This window comes from Salmo salar, chromosome 24 (assembly GCF_965601325.2).
Source record: "Salmo salar chromosome 24, fSalSal1, whole genome shotgun sequence".
Lineage (NCBI taxonomy): Eukaryota > Metazoa > Chordata > Actinopteri > Salmoniformes > Salmonidae > Salmo > Salmo salar.
The window spans coordinates 19,519,076-19,540,772 of NC_138314.1; the positions used below are offsets into that span (position 1 = coordinate 19,519,076).

Below are 21,697 nucleotides of genomic sequence, written 5' to 3' on the forward strand. Positions count from 1 at the left end.
TCTGTTCTATGAACATACATGAGACTGTCGCACCACCAGTATTTTTCTCACCTCTACAATACAGATGTGGGACAAATGTGATTATGACATTAATACACAACAATTCAAAATCATGCTAAAGACTAACTATTGTCAACATTTATAATTGTACACGTCTGACAATGAATGGCATCTCTAAATATTTGATATACAGCTTTGTGTCTCTGCTTATAAAAGGTTGAAAATATACTTTTTTTTAAAGCAAAGTATACCGCCCCACTGTGGTTTAGAATTTGGCGGTAAATTTTGACCTCAAGAGAGATGCAAAACTCTACTTGCTTCCGGAAGCTGTGCAGTGGGACCAAAAAGAGATACGATTATTTAAAACCTCTCTGATAATACTCTAATTAGTTTTACTCATTTTTTGGGACTTTGACGTTGATGAACTAATATAATGGTGTTTGTTTATTTATTTGCGCTCTATAGATTTACGGAAGTCGCTATCAGAACAAGAGGAAGGTAATTCAAATAGCCATTTTCCCCAATATTTGGTATGTGTGCGCACGCGCAAATGGTGATAGTCGTCCAGGTTATAGTTAGCCGCTAGCGAGTAGAAGAAACTGGAAGAACTGGAATAGCACGGAAAGAACAACTCCAATCTAATTTTAGGGAGTTCCTCAAGTGTACCATGACGGTAAGTGTTTACAAAATAACACAGCATACATTACCATCGACTTCATATAATCATTTGTTAACTATTGCTATTTTAAAGATGTTGTTTCATCAAGATGGCGTCTCTCTGCCCGTGGCAGGCATAGCATTAGGAATTACAATACTGTCTAGTGGCAGCCATGTCGACAAGTCAGCGAGTTTAGGTTAGTTAGATAAATTAACTAGCCATCTAAAGATACTTTGGCCTGATAACCGTCATTAGCTAACTATGTTGCTTTTACCAGGAAGGCATGTCGTGTTGATTTTGTAAATAAATGGAAATTCTCCTTCATATAGTTATTGATCAAAGTTTGCTTGCACAGCCGTTACTTAAACCTAGTCAGCTAACGTAAGCTAGACAGCTATCTATGTAATTTAGCAATGCATGAATGAGTGATGTTGTTTTGCCACTTGCAATCTAGCTAATTAATCTCTGTTTAGAACGACCCCCTTCATTCATTAACTGGTTTTGTAGCTCCGGTATGGGCTACGACCTCCCCCTTTATAGGTGTGCAACTTTAACAAACCAGCAGCCCATGGCCATCAGGATCTTCATTGGGTGTATTGGTAGGGTTGGAGCATATACCTGCATTGCCATTACCTGTCCAGGAGAAGGGCTTTTCACTTCTGAGATTGCTTTTTGGGAAACAAATACACAATCTTTAGTGAATCAATGTTAGTGTAAGGGAGGTACAGTGTGTCCAGTTGCGTCGGTGTGACTGACGAGTAACCTTGCCAAAGAAACTTGTTGGGCCTCAGAACTAATGTCTAGGTTGCCTAAACATCACTGTTACCATGGTTACTCTGTGGATACCAGTCTGACAGAAGTCGCTGTAAAAAAAAAAAGTCTGTCTCTACAAGCTAGAATATTGAATACAATGATGACATTTTAAATGCACTTCACCGGTTGTCTGTGTTGTTGGTCCTTTTGGTGGTAGGAAGTGTAGATGGGGTAACGACAGTAAAGTGTTGTTTACCTGACTTTTGGCGGCGCCGTTAGGTTCTGTTTGTATTTGCCATCACGTGATGCACAATATGTAAACAATAGCCGAATGTAACAACGTTGTCCTTTATGTAGAAGGTAATCTGAGACAAAGTATCAAATGTTTTTAACCTAAGCATGTTCCCTCGCAATCAGTGGAAGTGCATTCGTTGAACATGGCACCTGTATAACAAAAAACAGTTAGCTAGTAGGAAATTAGTTTCCTAGTTCCGACTTGAACGTAAACGCAGCAATATTGTGTGAATTGTTGAAAATACAAACTGATTTTCAGACCAGCGTACTGAAAGTTGGATTAATAACACTCTTGATATTTTGTCCTAGATTACCTCCTACTTGAGGACAAAATCAGCAGACAACAAAGTACTTTCAAAAGAAGTTTATTCAACAGTCTGACTTGTGATGGGATTGTTCACAAAAAGTGAGCCTACATGTTAGAGGTGAGAGTGGAGTCTTCCACTCTCGGGAATTGTAGAGGCTAATGTCTAGGCCTTAGCTCAATGTGTTAACACAGGCTTGAGTCGTCATTCATTTTCCCTTATTAAACCTAGTGGAGGGGACACTGTTTTGTGCTGAAACAGTCATTGCAGATTGCTGCTTTAAAGGACCAATAACTATAAGGTTGAATAGTGTGTGTGTTTTCTTCGATTTAGGCACGTGACGCCGATTCGACTGATTTGCTACCCTTGATGGGCTCTCTTTACACGGACAAAAGAAAACACATTATGGAATCATCCAAATCGCCCAGAAGCTCAAAACACCACCATTCACGATCGAGGTCACGCTCCAGGGACCGAAAGCGCAAATCAAGTAAGTTAAATGCACTGAATTTGGTAATGCATAATGTTTGTAGCTTGAGTTAACACATTCAGGTCACTTGGTAGGTCACACATCCATCTTCAGATCCCAGGCCAACTGGTCATGGCATTTGTTTTGAGATAAGTTTAGGGACAGAGCTGTAACTTGTTGACAGAAAAGACAGAAATAGTCAAGTGCAACAGGTGACTCATCAGAGGCAACCCTAGCCCAGGTTCTAGACTGAGTGGAACTCGGGTCTAGTTGTATAACATATACCCACCTTGTGTGTTATTTCCCGACCTGTGACCGTGTTCGGATTGGGAATGCGCCGTTTGCATCACCGAACAATGCCCAATAAATAATTAAATCCAGTTGTTTGGTTGACATCCGTGTTTGATTTGGGGAGGGGGGATACAATCTAGTAGCTGGATTTCATATTTTCTTTTGCACTGCTAGGTAGTGTAAGGGATGCCAGTTTAATAAAACTGTCTTCTGACTATGATATACAGTCGTAGCCAAAAATTGAGAATGACACAAATATTAATTTTCACAGTCTGCTGCCTCAGTTTGTATGATGGCAATTTGCATATACTCCAGAATGTTATGAAGAGCGATCAGATGAATTGCAAAGTCCCTCTTTGCCATGGAAATGAACTGAATCCCCAAAAAACATTTCCACTGCATTTCAGCCCTACCACAAAAGGACCAGCTGACATCATGTCAGTGATTCTCTCGTTAACACAGGTGTGAGTGTGAACGACGACAAGGCTGGAGATCACTCTGTCATGCTGATTGAGTTCGAATAACAGACTGGAAGCTTCAAAAGGAGGGTGGTGCTTGGAATCACTGTTCTTCCTCTGTCAATCATGGTTACCTGCAAGGAAACACGTGCCGTCATCATTGCTTTGCACAAAAAGGGCTTCACAGGCAAGGATATTGCTGCCAGTAAGATTGCACCTAAATCAACCATTTATCGGATCATCAAGAACTTCAAGGGGAGCGGTTCAATTGTTGTGAAGAAGGCTTCAGGGCGCCCAAGAAAGTCCAGCAAGCGCCAGGACCGTCTCCTAAAGTTGATTCAGCTGCGGGATCGGGGCACCACCAGTACAGAGCTTGCTCAGGAATGGCAGCAGGCAGGTGTGAGTGCATCTGCACGCACAGTGAGGCAAAGACTTTTGGAGGATGGCCTGGTGTCAAGAAGGGCAGCAAAGAAGCCACTTCTCTCTGGGAAAAGCATCAGGGACAGACTGATATTCTGCAAAAGGTACAGGAATTGGACTGCTGAGGACTGGGATAAAGTCATTTTCTCTGATGAATCCCCTTTCCGATTGTTTGGGGCATCCGGAAAAAAAGCTTGTCCGGAGAAGACAAGGTGAGCGCTACCATCAGTCCTGTGTCATGCCAACAGTAAAGCATCCTGAGACCGTTCATGTGTGGGGTTGCTTCTCAGCCAAGGGAATGGGTTCACTCACAATTTTGCCTAAGAACACAGCCATGAATAAAGAATGGTACCAACACATCCGCCGAGAGCAACTTCTCCCAACCCTCCATGAACAGTTTGGTGACAAACAATGCCTTTTCCAGCATGATGGAGCACTTAGCTATCACTCTTGCCTTGTGGCAAAGTGGCTCGGGGAACAAAACATTGATATTTTGGGTCCATGGCCAGGAAACGCCCCAGACCTTAATTCCATTGAGAACTTGTGGTCAATCCTCAAGAGGCGGGTGGACAAACAAAAACCCACAAATGCTGACAAACTCCAAGCATTGATTATGCAAGAATGGGCTGCCTTCAGTCAGGATGTGGCCCAGAAGTTAATTGACAGCATGCCAGGGCAGATTGCAGAGGTCTTGAAAAAGAAGGGTCAACACTGCAAATATTGACTCTGCATCAACTTCATGTAATTGTTAATAAAAGCTTTTGACACTTATGAAATGCTTGTAATTAGACTTCAGTATTCCATAGTAAAATCTGCCCAAAAATATCTAAAGACACTGAAGCAGCAAATTTGTGGAAATTAATATTTGTCATTCTCAAAACTTTTGGCCACAACTGTACAGTACCAGACAAAAGTTGACACACCTACCCATTCAAGGGTTTTTCTTTAAAATAGTAAAAATATACATTGTAAAATAATGACGACATCAAAACTATGAAATAACACATGGAATTATGTAATAACCAAAAAAGTGTAAAACAAATCAAAATATATTTGAGATTCTTCAAAGTATTTCTATGAACTTGCATTTCTATGTGAATTTGGTCAGGTCACCCCAAAAAGTGACATTGCGGCTTTAACTGTGTATATGACGGCGTGCGCTCCAGGGCTAAGGCAACCCTAATTTGAAGGTGCAATAGAATTGGTCACTGTTCTCACCAATCCGTTTTACTTTTACAGGTGATAAAAAGCACAGACGAAGTCGGAGCAGGAGCAAAGAGGTAACTAATATTAGTTCATTTTAGTGAACTAAAAGTACAGCATTGTCACCATCTTGAATGTCGTTAGTTTTTTTGTCTTAGATCATGGTAAGTACCAAACAACAGTGTAGGCTATTTCACCTGAATCAAAGTTTAAGAGATTAAGATGGGCATGGAATTAATTCAATTGAAGAAGAGAGAAATATTTTTTTATTTACATGAACTTATTCTTCTTGGACATCTGTCACTAAGTGTAGCCGTCCATACTAGATGGTGAAGATTGAATATGTAGGATATTTTTCTTTTGAATAAATCCTGTGTGTAGACCACATGATAACATTTCTACAATAAATCATACTCAGCGTGCTAAAGCACGAAGAGACACTGAACTGAAGACGCTGCTGACATAGCAAAATTATATGTCTACTACTCGGACAGGTAACTATCAGCCATTCAAATTCATACTTGCCTCCTAGAATTAAGAAAATAAAGGAAATTACAGCCTTTTACTGGGTTCAATTCAAGCTGCATTGTTATTACAATTACTCAAAGACAAACAGTCTGCTGGCAGTAACCTTATTAATCCAATTCATTCTTAGCCTGCCTTTTGAAAGCTGCACTTGTAGATGGGGAAGGGAATGTAGTGTTACATGAACTAAAACGAAGGTATTAAAGCTGTCTCTCAGATCTACGGTAACCTACATTGAGTTTAAGGTTTTTAATACATGTACCTACGTTATATATTTGAAACAAAACTAAGTAGAAGTGGCTGTACTTACTTGGTGCACTTGAGTAGGTGGTGGACATGACAAAACGTATGCACTATAAGTTGGATCTACTAGTCTAAATACACTGAACAAAAATATAAATTCAACATGTAAAGTGTTGGTCCCATGTTCCATGAGCTGATATAAAAGATCCCAGAAATGTTCCATATGCGCAAAAAGTTTATTTCTCTCAAATTTTGTGCACAAATTTGTTTGCATCCCTGTTAGTGAGGATTTCTCCTTGGCCAAGATAAGCCATCCTCCTGACAGGTGTGGCATGTCAAGATCATTGCACAGGTATATCTTATGCTAGGGACAATTTAAAGGCTGCTCTAAAATGTGCAGTTTTGTCACACAACACAATGCCACAGATGTTTTGAGGGAGCATACAATTGGCATGCTGACTGCAGGAATGTCCACCAGCGCTGTTGCCAGATAATTCAATGTTAATTTCTCTACAATAAGCCGCCTCCAGCGTCATTTCAGAAAACTTGGCAGTACATCCATCCAGCCTTGCAACCGCAGACCATGTGTATGGCGCCGTGTGGGCGAGCGGTTTGCTGATGTCAACACTGAACAGCGTGCCCCATGGTGGGGTTATGGTATGGGAAGGCATAAGCTACGGACAATGAACACACTTGCATTTTATCGATGGCAATTTGAATGCACAGACACTGGCGAGACCCTGAGGTCCATTTTCGTGTCATTCATCCTCCGCCATCACCTCATGTTTCAGCATGACAATGCATGGCCCCATGTCGCAAGGATCTTTTCCATGGCCTGCATACTGACCAGACATCACCCATTGAGCACATTTGGGATGCTCTGGATCAACGTGTACTACAGCGTATTCCAGTTCCTGCCAATATTCAGCAACTTCGCACAACCATTGAAGAGGAGTGGGACAACGTTACACAGGCCACAATCAACAGTCCGATCAACTCTTTGCGGAGATGTGTCGCGCTGCATGAGACAAATGGTGGTCACACCAGATACTGACTGCTTTCCTTATTCACGCCCATACATTTTTTTTTTTAGGTCTTTGTGACCAATAAATGCATATCTGTATTCCCAGTCATGTAAAATCCATAGATTAGGGCCTAATGAATTAAATTGACTGATTTCGTTATGAACTGTAACTCTTAATTTCAATTACTGCGTTTTTATATTTTTGTTCAGTATACATTGGAGTTGGAGGGCAATTCATTGAAACCTTTCTCTCCAGTTAGCCTATCAAGCTCCTTCGAGCCGTTTTATACTTCTGACATTCAGTGCATTCAGAAGTGATTCAGACCCCTTGACTTTTTCACATTTTGTTACGTATGAGCCTTAAAGTGTGTGGTATGTGTATATAAACTCAGCAAAAAAAAAGCTACGTCCCTTTTTCAGATCCCTGTCTTTCAAAGATAATTCGTAAAAATCCTAATAACTTCACAGATCTTCATTGTAACGGGTTTAAACACTGTTTCCCATGCTTGTTCAATGAACCATAAACAATTAATGAACATGCATCTGTGGAATGGTCGTTAAGATACTAACAGCTTACAGACGGTAGGAGCACATTTGGTCACAGTTATGAATACATAGGACACTAAAGAGGCCTTTCTACTGACTCTGGAAAAACACCAAAAGAAAGATGCCCAGGGTCCCTGCTCATCTGCATGAATGTGCCTTAGGCATGCTGCAAGGAGGCATGAGGACTGCAGATGTGGCAAGGGCAATAAATTGCAATGTCTGTACTGTGAGACGCCTAAGACAGCGCTACAGGACGGACAGCTGATAATCCTCGCAGTGGCAGACCACGTGTAACAACACCTGCACAGGATTGGTACATCCAAACATCACACCTGCGGGACAGGTACAGGATGGCGGCAACAACAACTGCCCGAGTTACACCAGGAATGCACAATCCCTCCTTCAGTGCTCAGACTGTCCGAAATAGGCTGAGACAGGCTGGACTGAGGGCTTGTAGGCCTGTTGTAAGGCAGGTCCTCACCAGACATCACCGGCAACAACGTCGCCTATGAGCACAAACCCACTGTCGCTGGACCAGACAGGACTGGCAAAAAGTGCTCTTCACCGACGAGTCACGGTTTTGTCTCACCAGGGGTGATGGTCGGATTCGCGTTTATCGTCAAAGGAATGAGCGTTACACCGAGGCCTGTACTCTGGAGCGGGATCGATTTGGAGGTGGAGGGTCCATCATGGTCTGGGGCGGTGTGTCACAGCATCATCGGACTGAGCTTGTTGTCATTGCAGGCAATCTCAACGCTGTGCGTTACAGGGAAGACATCCTCCTCCCTCATGTGGTGCTCATCCTGACTTGACCCTCCAGCATGACCATGCCACCAGCCATGCTGCTTGTTCTGTGCGTGATTTCCTGCGAGACAGGAATGTCAGTGTTCTGCCATGGCCAGCGAAGAACCCGGATCTCAAATCTGGTGCAGTCCATGAGGAGGAGATGCACTGCCATACTTAATGCAGCTGGTGGCCACACCAGATACTGACTGACTTTTGATTTTGACCCCCCCCTTAGTTCAGGGACACATTATTCCATTTCATTTAGTCAAATGTCTGTGGAACTTGTTCAGTTTGTCATAACATATTTACATATGTTAAGTTTGCTGAAAATAAACGCAGTTGACAGTGAGGACATTTCTTTTTTTTGCTGAGTTTATATAGAAAAATCACCAAACTACACACAACGCAAACGCAAAACCAGGTTTTAGACATTTTTTGAGAATGTATAAAAAAAAAAAACGTTTTACATAAGTATTCAGACCCTTTACTCAATACTTTGTTGAATCACCTTTTGATACCCAAGAAGACTCGAGTCTGTAATCGCTATGACTCTACAAGCTTGGCACACCTGTATTTGGGGAGTTTCTCCCATTCTTCTCTGCAGATCCTCTCAAGCGCTGTCAGGTTGGATTGGAAGCGTTGCTGAACAGCTATTTTCAGGTCTCTCCAGAGATGTTTGATCGGGTTCAAATCCAGGCCCTGGCTGGGCCACTCAAGGACATTCAGAGGCTTGTCCCAAATCCACTCCTGCATTGTCTTGGCTGTGTGCTTAGGGCTGTTGTCCTGTTGGAAGGTGATCCTTTGCCCCAGTCTGAGGTCCTGGGCGCTCTGGAGCAGTTTTTCATCAAGGATCTCTCCTGTACTTTGCTACGTTCATCTTTGCCTCGATCCTGACTAGTCTCCCAGTCCCTGCCTTTGAAAAACATCCCCACAGCATGATGCTGCCACCACCATTCTTCACCATAGGGATGGTGCCAGATTTCATCCAGATCTGACGCTTGGCATTCAGGCCAGAGAATCTTTAGGCAAACTCCAAGCGGGCTGTCATGTGCCTTTTACTGTGGAGTGGCTTTCATCTGGCCACTCTATTGTGAAGGCCTGAGTGCTGCAACGATGGGAAAACCTTCCAGAAGGACAACCATTGTTGTAGAAAATATTAAATCAAATACTTCTCAGATACAGGAGCTTGTAAATTCAATTTGACTTTATTACGAAAGTAACAGAAGCCGAGCAATTCCATGGAAAAACTGCCTCATTCTTAGTGCTTGGCTTTTATACAGTTTTACCCTTACATAACATCGTCACTCCACTTTACGAATCACGTTGTCTTACTTAGTTTCCGTTCTCTTATTATCTCAGATATTGGGGCATAGATTCTATTAGTGGCTTGACATGCATACCCCTTAGCTAATGTTCCTGTCCAAAGGTCTTCAAGTTCAGACCTATATTGTCTGTATGATTAACCCATGTGCGTGTCCAGTAGCCTTCACAAGATCAGACATGTCCCAGACCAGACGCGTCTTGTTAGTCTACCTTGCCTCATCTACACAGATTCTGCTTATGTTCTGTTTTTTTACATGTCCAATGGTCAATTCGATGTTGATCCAGCTTTATACAGTCACATGGGCTTCAGCCTTCATTCTGCTTACAAATGTCTAATATTTAAACTTTTATTGATTATTCTATCTACTTCAAAGAGAACAGTATTGGTACTGAGAATCATCAGATGACTGGGAAGTCTCCTACACCATCGCCACAGAGGAACTCTAGAGCACGGTCAGAGTGACCATCGGGTTCTTGGTCACCTCCCTGACCAAGGCCCTTCTCCCCCGATTGCTTAGTTTGGCCGGGCAGCCAGCTCTAGGAAGAGTCATGGTGGTTCCGTACTTCCTACATTTAAGAATGATGGAGGTCACTGTGTTCTTGGGGACCTTCAATGCTGCAGACATGTTTTTGGTACCCTTTCCCAGATCTGTGCCTCGACACAATCGTGTCTCTGAGCTCTACGGACAATTCCTACGAACACATGGCTTGGTTTTTGCTCTGACATGCACGGTCGACTATGGGACCTTTTATATAGACAGGTGTGTGCCTTTTCTAAATCATGTCCAATCAATTGAATTCACCACAGGTGGACTCCATGTTTCTTCAAGTTGAAGAAACATCCAAAGGATGATCAATGGAAACAGGATGCACCTGAGCTCAATTTCGAGTCTCATAGCAAATGGTCTGAATACTTTTGTAAATTAGGTATTTCAGTTTTAAATTTGCTAAAATTTCCACACCTGTTTTTGCTTTGTCATTATGGGGTATTGTGTGTAGATTGATGATAATTTGTTTTATTTAATCAATTTTAGAATAAGGATGTAACATAACAAAATATGGAAAAAGTCAAGTGGTCGGAATACTTTCTGAAAGGCACTGTATGGTCGGTCGGTTTCTGGTGATAAGTCAAAATCTGTCTGAAATGAGCAAGAGTTCTCAACATGCTTTGGTATTTTCTGTATCAAACCGTTGTACTAACGCTCTTTGTTGCACTATTTTCCTGAAAGAGACAACTTCTTCTTAAAACAGGCACGAAGGAGGGACTCTGAGAAGCCATCAAAATCTCACAGCAAGTCGGATGAGCAGCCGGAGCAGACTGAGAGGGGCAGGGAGAGACTTTCTGCAGAGAATGGGGAGGAGCGACACCGGCGCAAAGACAAGAAGGGACGGAGCCACTCCAGGTCACACTCACGGGACAGGTGGGTCTAGGTTCATGGAGATGGTACATGCTGTCTTGATATGTATTGAGACTAGTAACCGTGAACTGGGGAGCATTTTGTTTTCACACTGTTTTAGACGTCATCGCAGCAGAAGTCGGGACAAACGGAGATCGCGGTCCCCGCGGGAGAAGAAGAAGAGGGCCAGCTCCCGGTCGGGTTCAAAGACCAAACACCGCCACAGGAGCAAAAGCAGGTGGGTTTCTCTTGCTACTCTCCCTACTATTCTCTGTGTTTGTCTTTGGTAACTAGGGATGTGACAAATGTAAAAAAAAAAAAAAAATCTTAACATTTTTAAACTGGCCTTTATTTGGGGAGAAATGCTAGGGGGCATTCATACATTTTTACAATATAGCCCATTTTGACTTTGTGTCTGTGGTAACTAGTGGAAACCCTACCAGACAGCACTCACCTTACTGCTGTCCCCCACCCACTCAGCAATGATGGTATTAATGCCGTTTTAGGTTCTCTGTTGTGTGCCGCGCCTCCATGTTGTCAGTACGTGCTTCATGTTCCACTTCTCATCAGTTTGATGGCTCGTTGCAATGATGTATAACCAACCGCATGCTCTTAGACATCCAACAATCTGTTAATGCCACGTATTGCGTTTGAGAGCTCGCGCTTTGTACTTGCGTAGCAATCGCCATACAGTTTCTCTATCAGGGCTGTCACGGTTTTTCGACATGGCGTCTTGTAGTCTGGTTCTAGATATGTCATTAGGGGGTTTTGAATCTGACATCCTCTACCATTGACAATGGCTGCATATCAACAGTAATAATTTCTGTCATCAGCGCTGTGATTTTCTTTCTCATTCCCTAATCACACTGCTACCAGCAACGGGTTGAGTCTCATGGTGACTCCCTTTCAGCATTGCACCTGTTCTGCCACTGTAGCTCAATTCTACCACAAAGTTTGCATTTCATCACCTTCTCATTTATCTTCTCAAAGTATTGCCATGCAGGACTTTGCTGCTGTCACTTCCCTGTCTCACTCTGCCATTTTTCCAAATGTTAACGACGATGATGTGCGGAGCACTTTATATCCATGGCAAATAATTTAAAAGCTTAATATCTCCTAACGTTACAGCATTGTTGCATTAGGTAATTGTTACTTTTTCCGATGATGGTCAGGACCTGTTGGTGGTAGTTTTGTGATGACTACACTGTGGTTGTCATTTTGTTTAAAAAGAAAATAGTTTCGGGTAGGGATTTTTTTCTATATGTTTACACATTCACACCCCTATTGGTAACCACTCCTGTGTGCCTAATGTTTGCACCTCTGTCAGTTTGTAACCGTGTGTGTGAGAATGTATATCTTTCTGTTGATCTTGAAATGCTATGATGTCTCTTTAGGGAGCGGAAGAAGAAGACTGATAAGGTGCGCAGAAAAGAGAAGAGTCGTAGCAGGTCTGTGAGCCCCCCGGCTTTCCGGGGCAGAAACACTGCCATGGACGCACAGGAGGCGCTGGCCAGAAGGTACTGCAGTGGCTTAGAGGAACTGTGACCTGAAGATTTGTTTGTTGAGTGTCTGTGAGGTTTAATGTCACGTGCACCAGTACAGTGAAATTCCTTTCTTAAAAACTCCAAACCCAACAATGCAGTAATCAAAAGCAATGGTGCACTAAAAATAACATCAGAACAAAAACACACCAGAAATGGAAATAAGAACACAAGAAGGTAAGTAGCTATATACAGGGTCAGTTCCAATACCATATTTAAAATGCGCAGGGATACTGGAGTGATCGAGCTAGATATGTACAGTGCATTCGGAAAGTATACAGACCCCTTACCCTTTTCAATATTTTATTACGTTACAGCCTTATTCTAAAATGTATTAAATAAAAATCCTCAATCTACACACACAATGCACCGTAATGACAAAGCGAAAACAGGTGTTTAGACATTTTTGCTAATTTATTTAAAAAAAATAAAACACATACCATATTTACATAAGTATTTCGACCCTTTGCTATGAGAATCGGAATTGAGCTCAGGTGCATCCTGTTTCCATTGATCATCCTTGAGATGTTTCTACAACTTGATTGGAATCCACCTGTGGTAAATTCAATTGATTGGACATAATTTAGAAAGGCACACACCTGTCTATATAAGGTCCCACAGTTGACAGTGCATTTCAGAGCAAAAACCAAGCCATGAGGTCGAAGGAATTCTCTGTAGAGCTCCTAGAAGGGTACCAAAAACATTCTGCAGCATTGAAGGTCCCCAAGAACACAGGAGCATCCATTCTTAAATGGAAGAAGTTTGGAACCACCAAGACTCTTCCTAGAGCTGGTCGCCTGTTCAAACTGAGCAATCGGGGGAGAAGTGCCTTGGTCGGGAAGGTGACCAAGAACGTGATGGTCACTCCGACAGAGCTCCAGAGTTCTTCTGTGGAGATGGGAGAACCTTCCAGAAGGACAACCTGCTCAACATCCTTGATGTTTCTACAACTTGATTGGAGTCCACCTGTGGTAAATTCAAATAATTGGACATGATTTGGAAAGGCACACCTGTCTATAACACTCCACAAATCAGACCTTTATGGTAGAATGGCCAGACAGAAGCCACTCCTCATAAGTCACATGACAGCCCGCTTGGAGTTTGCCAAAAGGCACCTAAAGGACTCTAACCATGAGAAACAAGATTGAACTGTTTGGCCTGAATTCCTAGCATCACATCTGGAAGAAACCTGGCACCATCCCTACGGTGAAGCATGGTGCTGTGGGTATGTTTTTCAGCAATAGGGACTGGGAGACTAGTTAGGATTGAGGGAAAGCTGAACGGAGCAAAGTACAGAGAGATCCTTGATGGAAAACATGCTTTAGATTGCCCCAGTCTGAGATCCTGAGCAAAGGTTCACCTTCCAACAAGACAACCCTAAACACACAGCCAAGACAACGCAGGAGTGGCTTCAAGACAAGTCTCTGAGGGGCCCAGCCAGAGCCCGGACTTGAACCTGATCGAACATCTCTGGAGAGACCTGAAAATAGCTGTGCGGCGACACTCCCCATTCAACCTAACAGCTTGAAAGGATCTGCAGAGAAGAATGGGAGAAACTCCCCAAATACAGGTGTGCCAAGCTTGTAGCGTCATACCTAAGACGACTCAAGGCTGTAATCGCTGCCAAAGGGGCTTCAACAAAGTATTGAGTAAATGGTCTGAATACTTGTGTAAATGTGATATTTGCGTTTTTATTTAATTATTTTTGCTTTTTCATGATGGTATATTGTGTGTAGATGAGGGGGGGGAAATAATTGAATCAATTTTAGAAGAAGGCTGTAAACGTAACAAAATGTGGAAAAGTCCAGGGGTCTGAATACTTTCCGAATGCACTGTACATAGGACTAATTTGTTGTATTACTTGTGAGGCAAAGCTGAGTGAGCTTAATATTATTTAAATAATGTACCTTACTGAAGGCCTGCATCTGTTCAGTCTGAGGGGAGTGAGGGAGCAGCGTTGAGGCTGCATCTCATCCGACTCACCGTCCCTCCGCTCTCCCTCCCTCCACTGAGAAAAGGGGACAGACTTCCAGCTGATGGTGTAACTCAAGAGTCTGTACATTATTTCTGCCTCGTGCAGCAATTCATGTCACTCCTATGACAAGAGAAAGTGAAATATTCCTTCATATGGGGAAAAAGAACACACAACCCGCTAATAATAACAGCGCGAGCTTAACGGAACATTTTGCTTTACTCATTCACTGCTGCTGCAGTGCTGGTTATCGCTTGACTGGAATTAAGGTAAATGCTCATTTTTATGGTTTATAAAAGTGTGTATATAGTGTTGAATAACAACTTAGTCAATAAAACAGCAGCTCTTTGCTCTATTCATTGAGTCTCATAGTCACCTCACAGTATTAACTTTGGTGTGCGTTTGAGTCTTCTTTTTACAGTCTATGGCCAGCTGTAGGCCTATAGGTGCGTTTAATTAAAAAATAAATACCTCAAGGCTTTATCGTTGGGTTTTCTACAGAAATGTTTGGTGATCGACTAGGAATGCTTTGGAGATCGACCAGTCGATTGCGATCGACTGGTTGGTGACCACTGGTCTAGGATGATGGAGTTGTGTGGATAACCAGCCTCAAAGCACTTCATGATTACAGTTGTGAGTGCTACAGGGCGGTGGTGGTCATTGTGGCATGAAGCCTTAGTTCTTGGGAACAGACATTATGGTAGTGGGATTTCAGACAGGGGACAAGGAGAGATTGAACATGAATATGCCTGCCAGCTGATCTGCACATGCTCAGAGAACGCGCCCTGGAATGCCGTCCAGCCCTGCGGCCTTGTGAGTGTTGACCCGATTGACCTTACTCATGTCGGCCTCAGAGCGAGCTCTCCCAGTCCTCTGGGTCGGTGTGGGTGCTTGCGCATGGTAGCGTGTTATTGTCTACGCATCCATAAAATGCATTGAGTTCAGCTGGAAGAGAGGCATCGTTGGGCATATCACAGTTGGGTCTTCCCCTGGCACATGCATTGGAACCTGTGTAGTATGATTCCGCCTTATTCCTATATTGCTTGTTTGACTGCGTGGAGGTCGTATCAGGACTTCTTGTACTTGTTAAAGTAGCGGACAATCTGCTCTAAAGCCTGGCTGACATATGAACACTCTTTACTTGCCTCTATCTCCAGGTTGGAAAGGGCAAAGAAACTGCAAGAGCAGAAAGAAAAGGAGATTTTGGAGAAACAGCAGCATCAGGAGGTACCTGCAGGTGAGACGCTCTCCTCGGCCATCAATTACACCTACAAAAAATGTTATCTGTGAGTAAAACCATAGAAACGGGTCACTAACATAGACCCACTTTTTTGCATTTCTAGTTCCAGCTCCCCTGCTGTCTGACACAGTAGTAGTTGCTGCTGCAGCTGCTACCAACCCTGTCCTCAATGTGGCAGCTCTCCTGGCCTCAGGGACCCAGGTCACGCCTCAGATCGCCATGGCAGCGCAGATGGCAGCCCTACAAGCTAAAACCTTAGCAGAGACTGGCATTGCTGTGCCCAGTTATTACAATCCCTCTGCTGTCAACCCCATGAAGTTTGCCGAGCAGGAGAAGAAAAGGAAGAAGCTCTGGCAGGGAAAGAAGGAAGGGGTAAGATTTTATGCTATGTAGTGAAATACGTAGAGCACTGGTTATTTGATGGAGCAGATTATCTTTTCTTTGTAACATCCGGAATGTAGAACTAGTAGAATGGTGGTATGATTGTTGCAACTTACTAATAAATGAAAATTGTTTGTTTTGAAGGACAAGTCACAGACAGCTGAGTTGTGGGAGAAGCTGAACTTCGGAAATAAGGACCAAAATGTTAAATTTCGTAAACTGATGGGCATCAAAGTATGTATAACGGAGTCCTTTTATTTTCCGATTTGTGTGTGTTGAATGGTGCAGAGCCTTGCATTTCTAACACTGTGGTTTCTGTCCTGTCAGGGGGAAGAGGAAGGCGAGGCCTCAAAGCCACTCAATGACGAAGGCCTGAAGACCCTGCAGCAGCAGGAGGAGATGTTCCATAACCTGGACGTTCAGTATGAGATGGCTAGGTCCCAGACCCACACTCAAAGAGGCATGGGACTAGGCTTCGGCTCTTCATTCTCACGGGGCATGGACACCATCTAATGCCAAACCATGCACTGGCTTGCCCTTGCTTTCTTTCTCATTGGTCTCTCCACTCACAGCTAGCACTCAAGATTGCATGGATGTTGTTGCATTGGATCTGTCATTTTATTTAGAAACAATCTCACGTCTTTTAAACATTCTCATGTAAATAGATGCTGAGTTTTCCTCAGTGTACATCTTTTCAGAATTATGCAATAGTTTAATGACTGATACTGGCTGGATTTAGATTTCTGTTTGAGAAATGTGATTGCATATTTGTTTTTTTACAAAAAATGTATATATTTTGGATGGTTTGAAATGGAACATTATGTAGATCAAGTAAAATTATTCTGTTTATGTTCATTTACCAAGATTCTTTACAAATTGATCTGAATCCTAATCTCAATATGTTGTGTTATCTTCTTTGTTTCCTTTCTACTGAATGGAAATGGAAAAGAGTGGATCATATTACTAAGATGTCGACCAGGCATCTGATGGTTTCATGGAAAGAATGAACAATAAACTTACATATGTTCTTGAAATGAAAGTCAATTTGTGTTGAAGTGGTCCCAGGAGTTTGTTTTGGCTGTAAATGCTTTTTACACAGTAACAAAAATGATGTTGGTGTAACAAACATTAATTTCCAAAGGGTCTTTGCTGAGAGAGGATGCATACAACACTGATTAATTAACACTGGAACATGAATGGTAAAATACACACTAAGGCTTAATCTGGAAATGGCTAATGCTCAAAGATTTGAAGTCCATTAACAACAAATTACATGACTGCTTTTGAGGACATGGATCAGGCTCAATTATTGACAAATAATTTAAGAAAATGCCTCTGAACAATAGCCTGGTGAAATATCAATTGTAAATTACATTTTGTGATCTCAAACACTGTGGTAAAATTCATCAAGCAGTCCCAAATGTTCTCTAATGTAATTTCTGGTGCAGTTAGGATTCATGTCTCGAGCCCACTTTTTGTACTAGGCTAAATCCTACTTGCATATTAGTAAAATGTCATTAAGGTAACAATATTTCTACTTGAGTAGGATATTTCAGTACTCTTTCCACCCCTGCATGACTCCAACTGCCTGTCTTTATACTGTATATTTAAAAATGACCACTTGTGGTATCCAGTGAAATCACACCCTTTTGGTTCCTGTGAGGGGGTCTAGTCAAATCGGCTTTAGTGATCCAGAAACAACAGGGAACACTACAGGAGTACACTACAGACTATTGAGATGGAATTGGAACAGATTAAATATGAACTGGTCTTTTCATAACCTACATGATCTGTGTATACTGAGGTTAACTTGGAATTATTGAATATGGAATGACTTAAAACTGTCACACCCGACTCAGCTTTCATTGTTAAAAAATGTATGTCACCATGTACAGTTATGCATGGTTTTGAAAAATTGCCACGGCTGGTGAATTTAAATGTATTTCAGTGTATTGTACTGTGGATATCATAAGGTGAATGCACCAATTTGTAAGTCGCTCTGGATAAGAGCGTCTGCTAAATGACGTAAATGTAAATGTAACGTAAATGTTGTATATAACTATATAGTCTGAGATTAGAGGAGGCAGTCTGCTCTAGATAGATGGTCATTATGGACCATGTCAAATGTAGCCTGAAATCCAGTCTGTCTGTGCTAACGTTACACTCCTTGCTGGTCCTGTTTGGCATGACAAGAACTGTCAAGGGGTGGAATGTTAGCACAACTGGAGTTCAGGCTAAACAGACTGGATTTCAAGCTATGTCAAATTGTCCTTGGGTTTCAACTGTACTGTGGCTACATGACAATCCTTCTACTGTCAACCCATGAAGTTTGCAGAGCAGGAGAAGAAAAGGAAGAAGCTCTGGCAGGGAAACAAGGAAGGGGTAAGATTTTATGCTATACAGAGAATGTAGTCCAATACGTAGAGCACTGGTTATTTGATGGAGCAGATTATATTTACTTTGAAATTGTCCAGTTTCAACTTAAAAAAAAATATATTTTATAGCACCAATATGCAAAACAAATCTTAATGTTTAATGTTAGCCGGGTAATTATTAAATGAGATGCCATCAGCCAAAACTTCCAGGGGTGATGCGGGGCACTTGTTATTTGTTTGGAATGAAACAGTCTTCTTTAGGTACATAGTTACAATATGGTGACAATTTAATAACATCAAATAAAAAAATAGCAGCTTGGTAATGTTTCTGTATTGGTGTATGGGACACTTAGAGAAGTGTGTTATGCTTGTATGGTACAACAAAAAAGACATCTATACACAATGTATTTTAATTTTTTTATAAACAAAATACATTATATGCAGTGCAGTTGTCAGTTATCACGGGTTAATGTTGAAGTGATGGAATCTAGGCCCGTGTAACATAGACCAGCACAGGCTCATTTCGATCATTGTATCCTGTGTTTAAAGTTGTCCAATTTGGATTTGTTATGAAAGGTCTGATGGGATTTCAATCCTTTGTCCTCTCACTGTGTACCGTAACATGCTGACCACACCGGCCACGCATGTTGATTTTGTCCATCCACACCAGATACGATCATCACCCGCAGCTTAAAATAGCAAAACAAACTGTGAATCAACTATATTAAAGTTGCAATATGCAGAAATCACTCTGCCATTTCCTATTTTCTAAAATTTGAAAAGTGTCAAGAGAATTTTCAATCCCAATGATGATAACTAAACAATCATTTAAGCTTTGACTAATTCCCCGAGGTTTGTAAGACCCTGGGTTTAATAATAATTAGGCAAAGTCTCAGATTCTGCAAAAGGTTTGTAGTAGTTTATTCAGAGAACGTTCTGAGGTCAAAAATGCACAGTCATTTTATAACTCTCACCCCCACCTACGCACACGCACACACACACACACACACACACACACACACACACACACACACACACACACACACACACACACACACACACACACACACACCACTTTTCTACCAGCCTTGGCAGTTTCTTGCAGTTCCTCTCCTCTCCAGATTAGAGAGGCCTTGGAAGGGCCCTTTTTCCTGTTATCAGTTTTCAGAGTCATAACATAGTCATCACATAGTCTTATAATTCTATTACATTTCACATAGTCTTATACGTTTCAAGGTGGAATTCTTTAGTCATTACTTTAAACATATAAATTCCTTTATCAAATAGTTCACCTTACTTCAGTTTATGTGACAAAAGAACCAATGTATGGCGTAAAGCCCCTGTGACACCAGGTGTGGGCAACTTTCAGGTAGAAAAGAAAACCATCAGGCTCCGGATGTAACCGATGTGAAATGGCTAGTTTGTTAGCGGTGGTGCGCACTAATAGCGTTTCAAGTGGGTGACGTCACTCGCTCTGAGACCTGAAGTAGTTGTTCCCCTTGCTCCACAAGGGCCGCGGCTTTCGTGGCGCGATGGGTAACGATACTTCGTGGGAGTAACCTTGTAGGTAGACTACAAGGTTAATTGAAGTTTTAATATTGTAGAGGACTTAGATGAGAAGAACTTTGATGCAGCCACATGTAAGCTACAGTGCCACTTCCTATTCAGATAGGATGTCATTTTTAAACGTACATTTATTTCTATGTTTTTATCATTATTGTATATCATTGTCAGCCTATTTATTCATCAAAACCAGTTCTATAATCTATCTATCTATCACTATAGGCATACTATTTTTCCTCTCAACAGTATAGGCCAAGGCTCCTCTCTCACTCTCTCTCTCTCCTCAGCAGCAGGCACACGTGCACTCAAGGCGTGAGAGAATGGTGCTGAAGTGCGAATTCAGGGTGTAGACAATAATAGACAGCCAATCCTGGACATTATGGCCAGCTACAATTTTAACAGCTGGCTATTAGCTGGCAATTTGACCTACCGGCTAAGGGGAACCCTGGCGCATCAGAATTGTGTTTCCATTAAATTGACTTGATGTCATTATTTTTTTTTATCTGACGTGTGGGCTACTTTACTCTCATAAAAAGGTTGGATGGAAACCTGGTTAATGCCAAGCCATTTTGAGAATGGTGAAATTTATATTTTGGATGAACGTGTTCAGGCCTACAGGAGAATTTTTAAGTACCCTAATCAGATTAAAACATGGTGACTGGTTGTGTTTATGACACATATAAAAGGTAATACATTTTAAAAGTTAAATGATAAATATTTAGCCCAAATTGAAGTGTTGGGTTCCAAATGCGCAAAGAATAGCTGCTCGATTTGGAAAGGTGGCAGAGTGTGTGTTAAGTATTCCTGAATAACTAGGCCTGCTTTCCTGAATAACTGGGTCTGCCGGGAGCATATGTAGCCACATTTTTGTCGTTATTCAAATTACATTTTCAATGCAGCCTAGAGTAGAATTTTGTACTCGCTTGAAAACAATAAAATGCAAGTATTCATTGCATTGTGGTGTTGTTCTATGCTAGTTTAGGTAGGATAATTGTAGTGTCCCTAACAAGATCAATAGGGGAGCTTTTTGAGCTGTGTGTCTCATGCCTTCACTGTTCTTTCATGCACAATGATGCACCTGGCCTCTCCACTGCCTATTTGTTCTTGTGGATTCATATTACAATTGATGCAGCTTTAAATGCTTTTATATGTGGCATGATTGCTAGTTAGCCTATTGCAGATCTGGACAAACTATCCACCTACCACAATTGTCACTATGAATGGTGGATGGAGTGCCGGATAGACCGTTAGACTGGTAAAGTATAGTGACCTGTGGTATAGTAAAAGTTAGCACATGGAAAAGCATAGTGCATAAGGAAAGTACCAAAACACCTTGATATAGGGGAACCACATGCAAGTAGATGAGGAAATTTGTCTAGGAAGGAAGAAATTATATAGTAAAACCTGCAAATAGTGAATGTAAACCAGTGGAAAAACAACATACTACCCTCCCCTGTGCCCAATAAAAAAACACCCATCCCCCAGTAAATTGCGATCTGTCCCTTATCATTTCCAACATTTGGTAGGCCATATTATAATTTCTGACATTTGGTAGGCCATTTGTTTGTCAACTATAGTTAGATACACGCAGCTTATCTTCTGTCATAACTTGTTGCCCCAGAAGACTATAAAGTAGTGCTCACAAGAATAATGTTTTACATGATAGAATGAATGCATAAGTAATCTACACTGAACAAAAATATAAACGCAACATGCAACAATTTCAAAGCTTTTTCAATTTAAATAAATTCATTAGGCCCTAATCTATGGATTTCACATGACTGGGAATACAGATAGGCATCTGTTGGTCACAGATAACTTAAAAAAAGGTAGGGGCGTGAATAAGAAAAGCAGTCAGTATCTGGTGTGACCACCATTTGTCTCATGCAGCGCGACACATCTCCTTCGCATAGAGTTCAACAGGCTGTTG

The 21,697-nt window shown here is 41.8% G+C and overlaps 1 protein-coding gene across 1 annotated transcript; it reads left to right on the forward strand.

Moving 5' to 3' along the window:
• The first annotated feature begins 347 nt into the window (after positions 1 to 347).
• Positions 348 to 16,868, forward strand: LOC106585280 (arginine/serine-rich coiled-coil protein 2). The gene is made up of 10 exons (XM_014171334.3): positions 348 to 673; positions 2,344 to 2,500; positions 4,888 to 4,928; positions 10,550 to 10,719; positions 10,817 to 10,933; positions 12,090 to 12,212; positions 15,366 to 15,445; positions 15,552 to 15,820; positions 15,974 to 16,063; positions 16,157 to 16,868. The coding sequence occupies exons 1-10, from the start codon at positions 668 to 670 to the stop codon at positions 16,340 to 16,342; spliced, it is 1,239 nt and encodes a 412-aa protein (XP_014026809.1). The 5' UTR covers positions 348 to 667; the 3' UTR covers positions 16,343 to 16,868.
• The last annotated feature ends 4,829 nt before the right edge of the window (positions 16,869 to 21,697 follow it).

What these genes read in the sequence shown, in the direction of transcription:
- LOC106585280 (XM_014171334.3), top strand. An exon ending in GTCGGAGCAGGAGCAAAGAG is followed by an intron (nt 4,929 to 10,549) that starts GTAACTAATATT and finishes TTCTTAAAACAG; the next exon opens with GCACGAAGGAGGGACTCTGA. An exon ending in AGGTCACACTCACGGGACAG is followed by an intron (nt 10,720 to 10,816) that starts GTGGGTCTAGGT and finishes ACACTGTTTTAG; the next exon opens with ACGTCATCGCAGCAGAAGTC.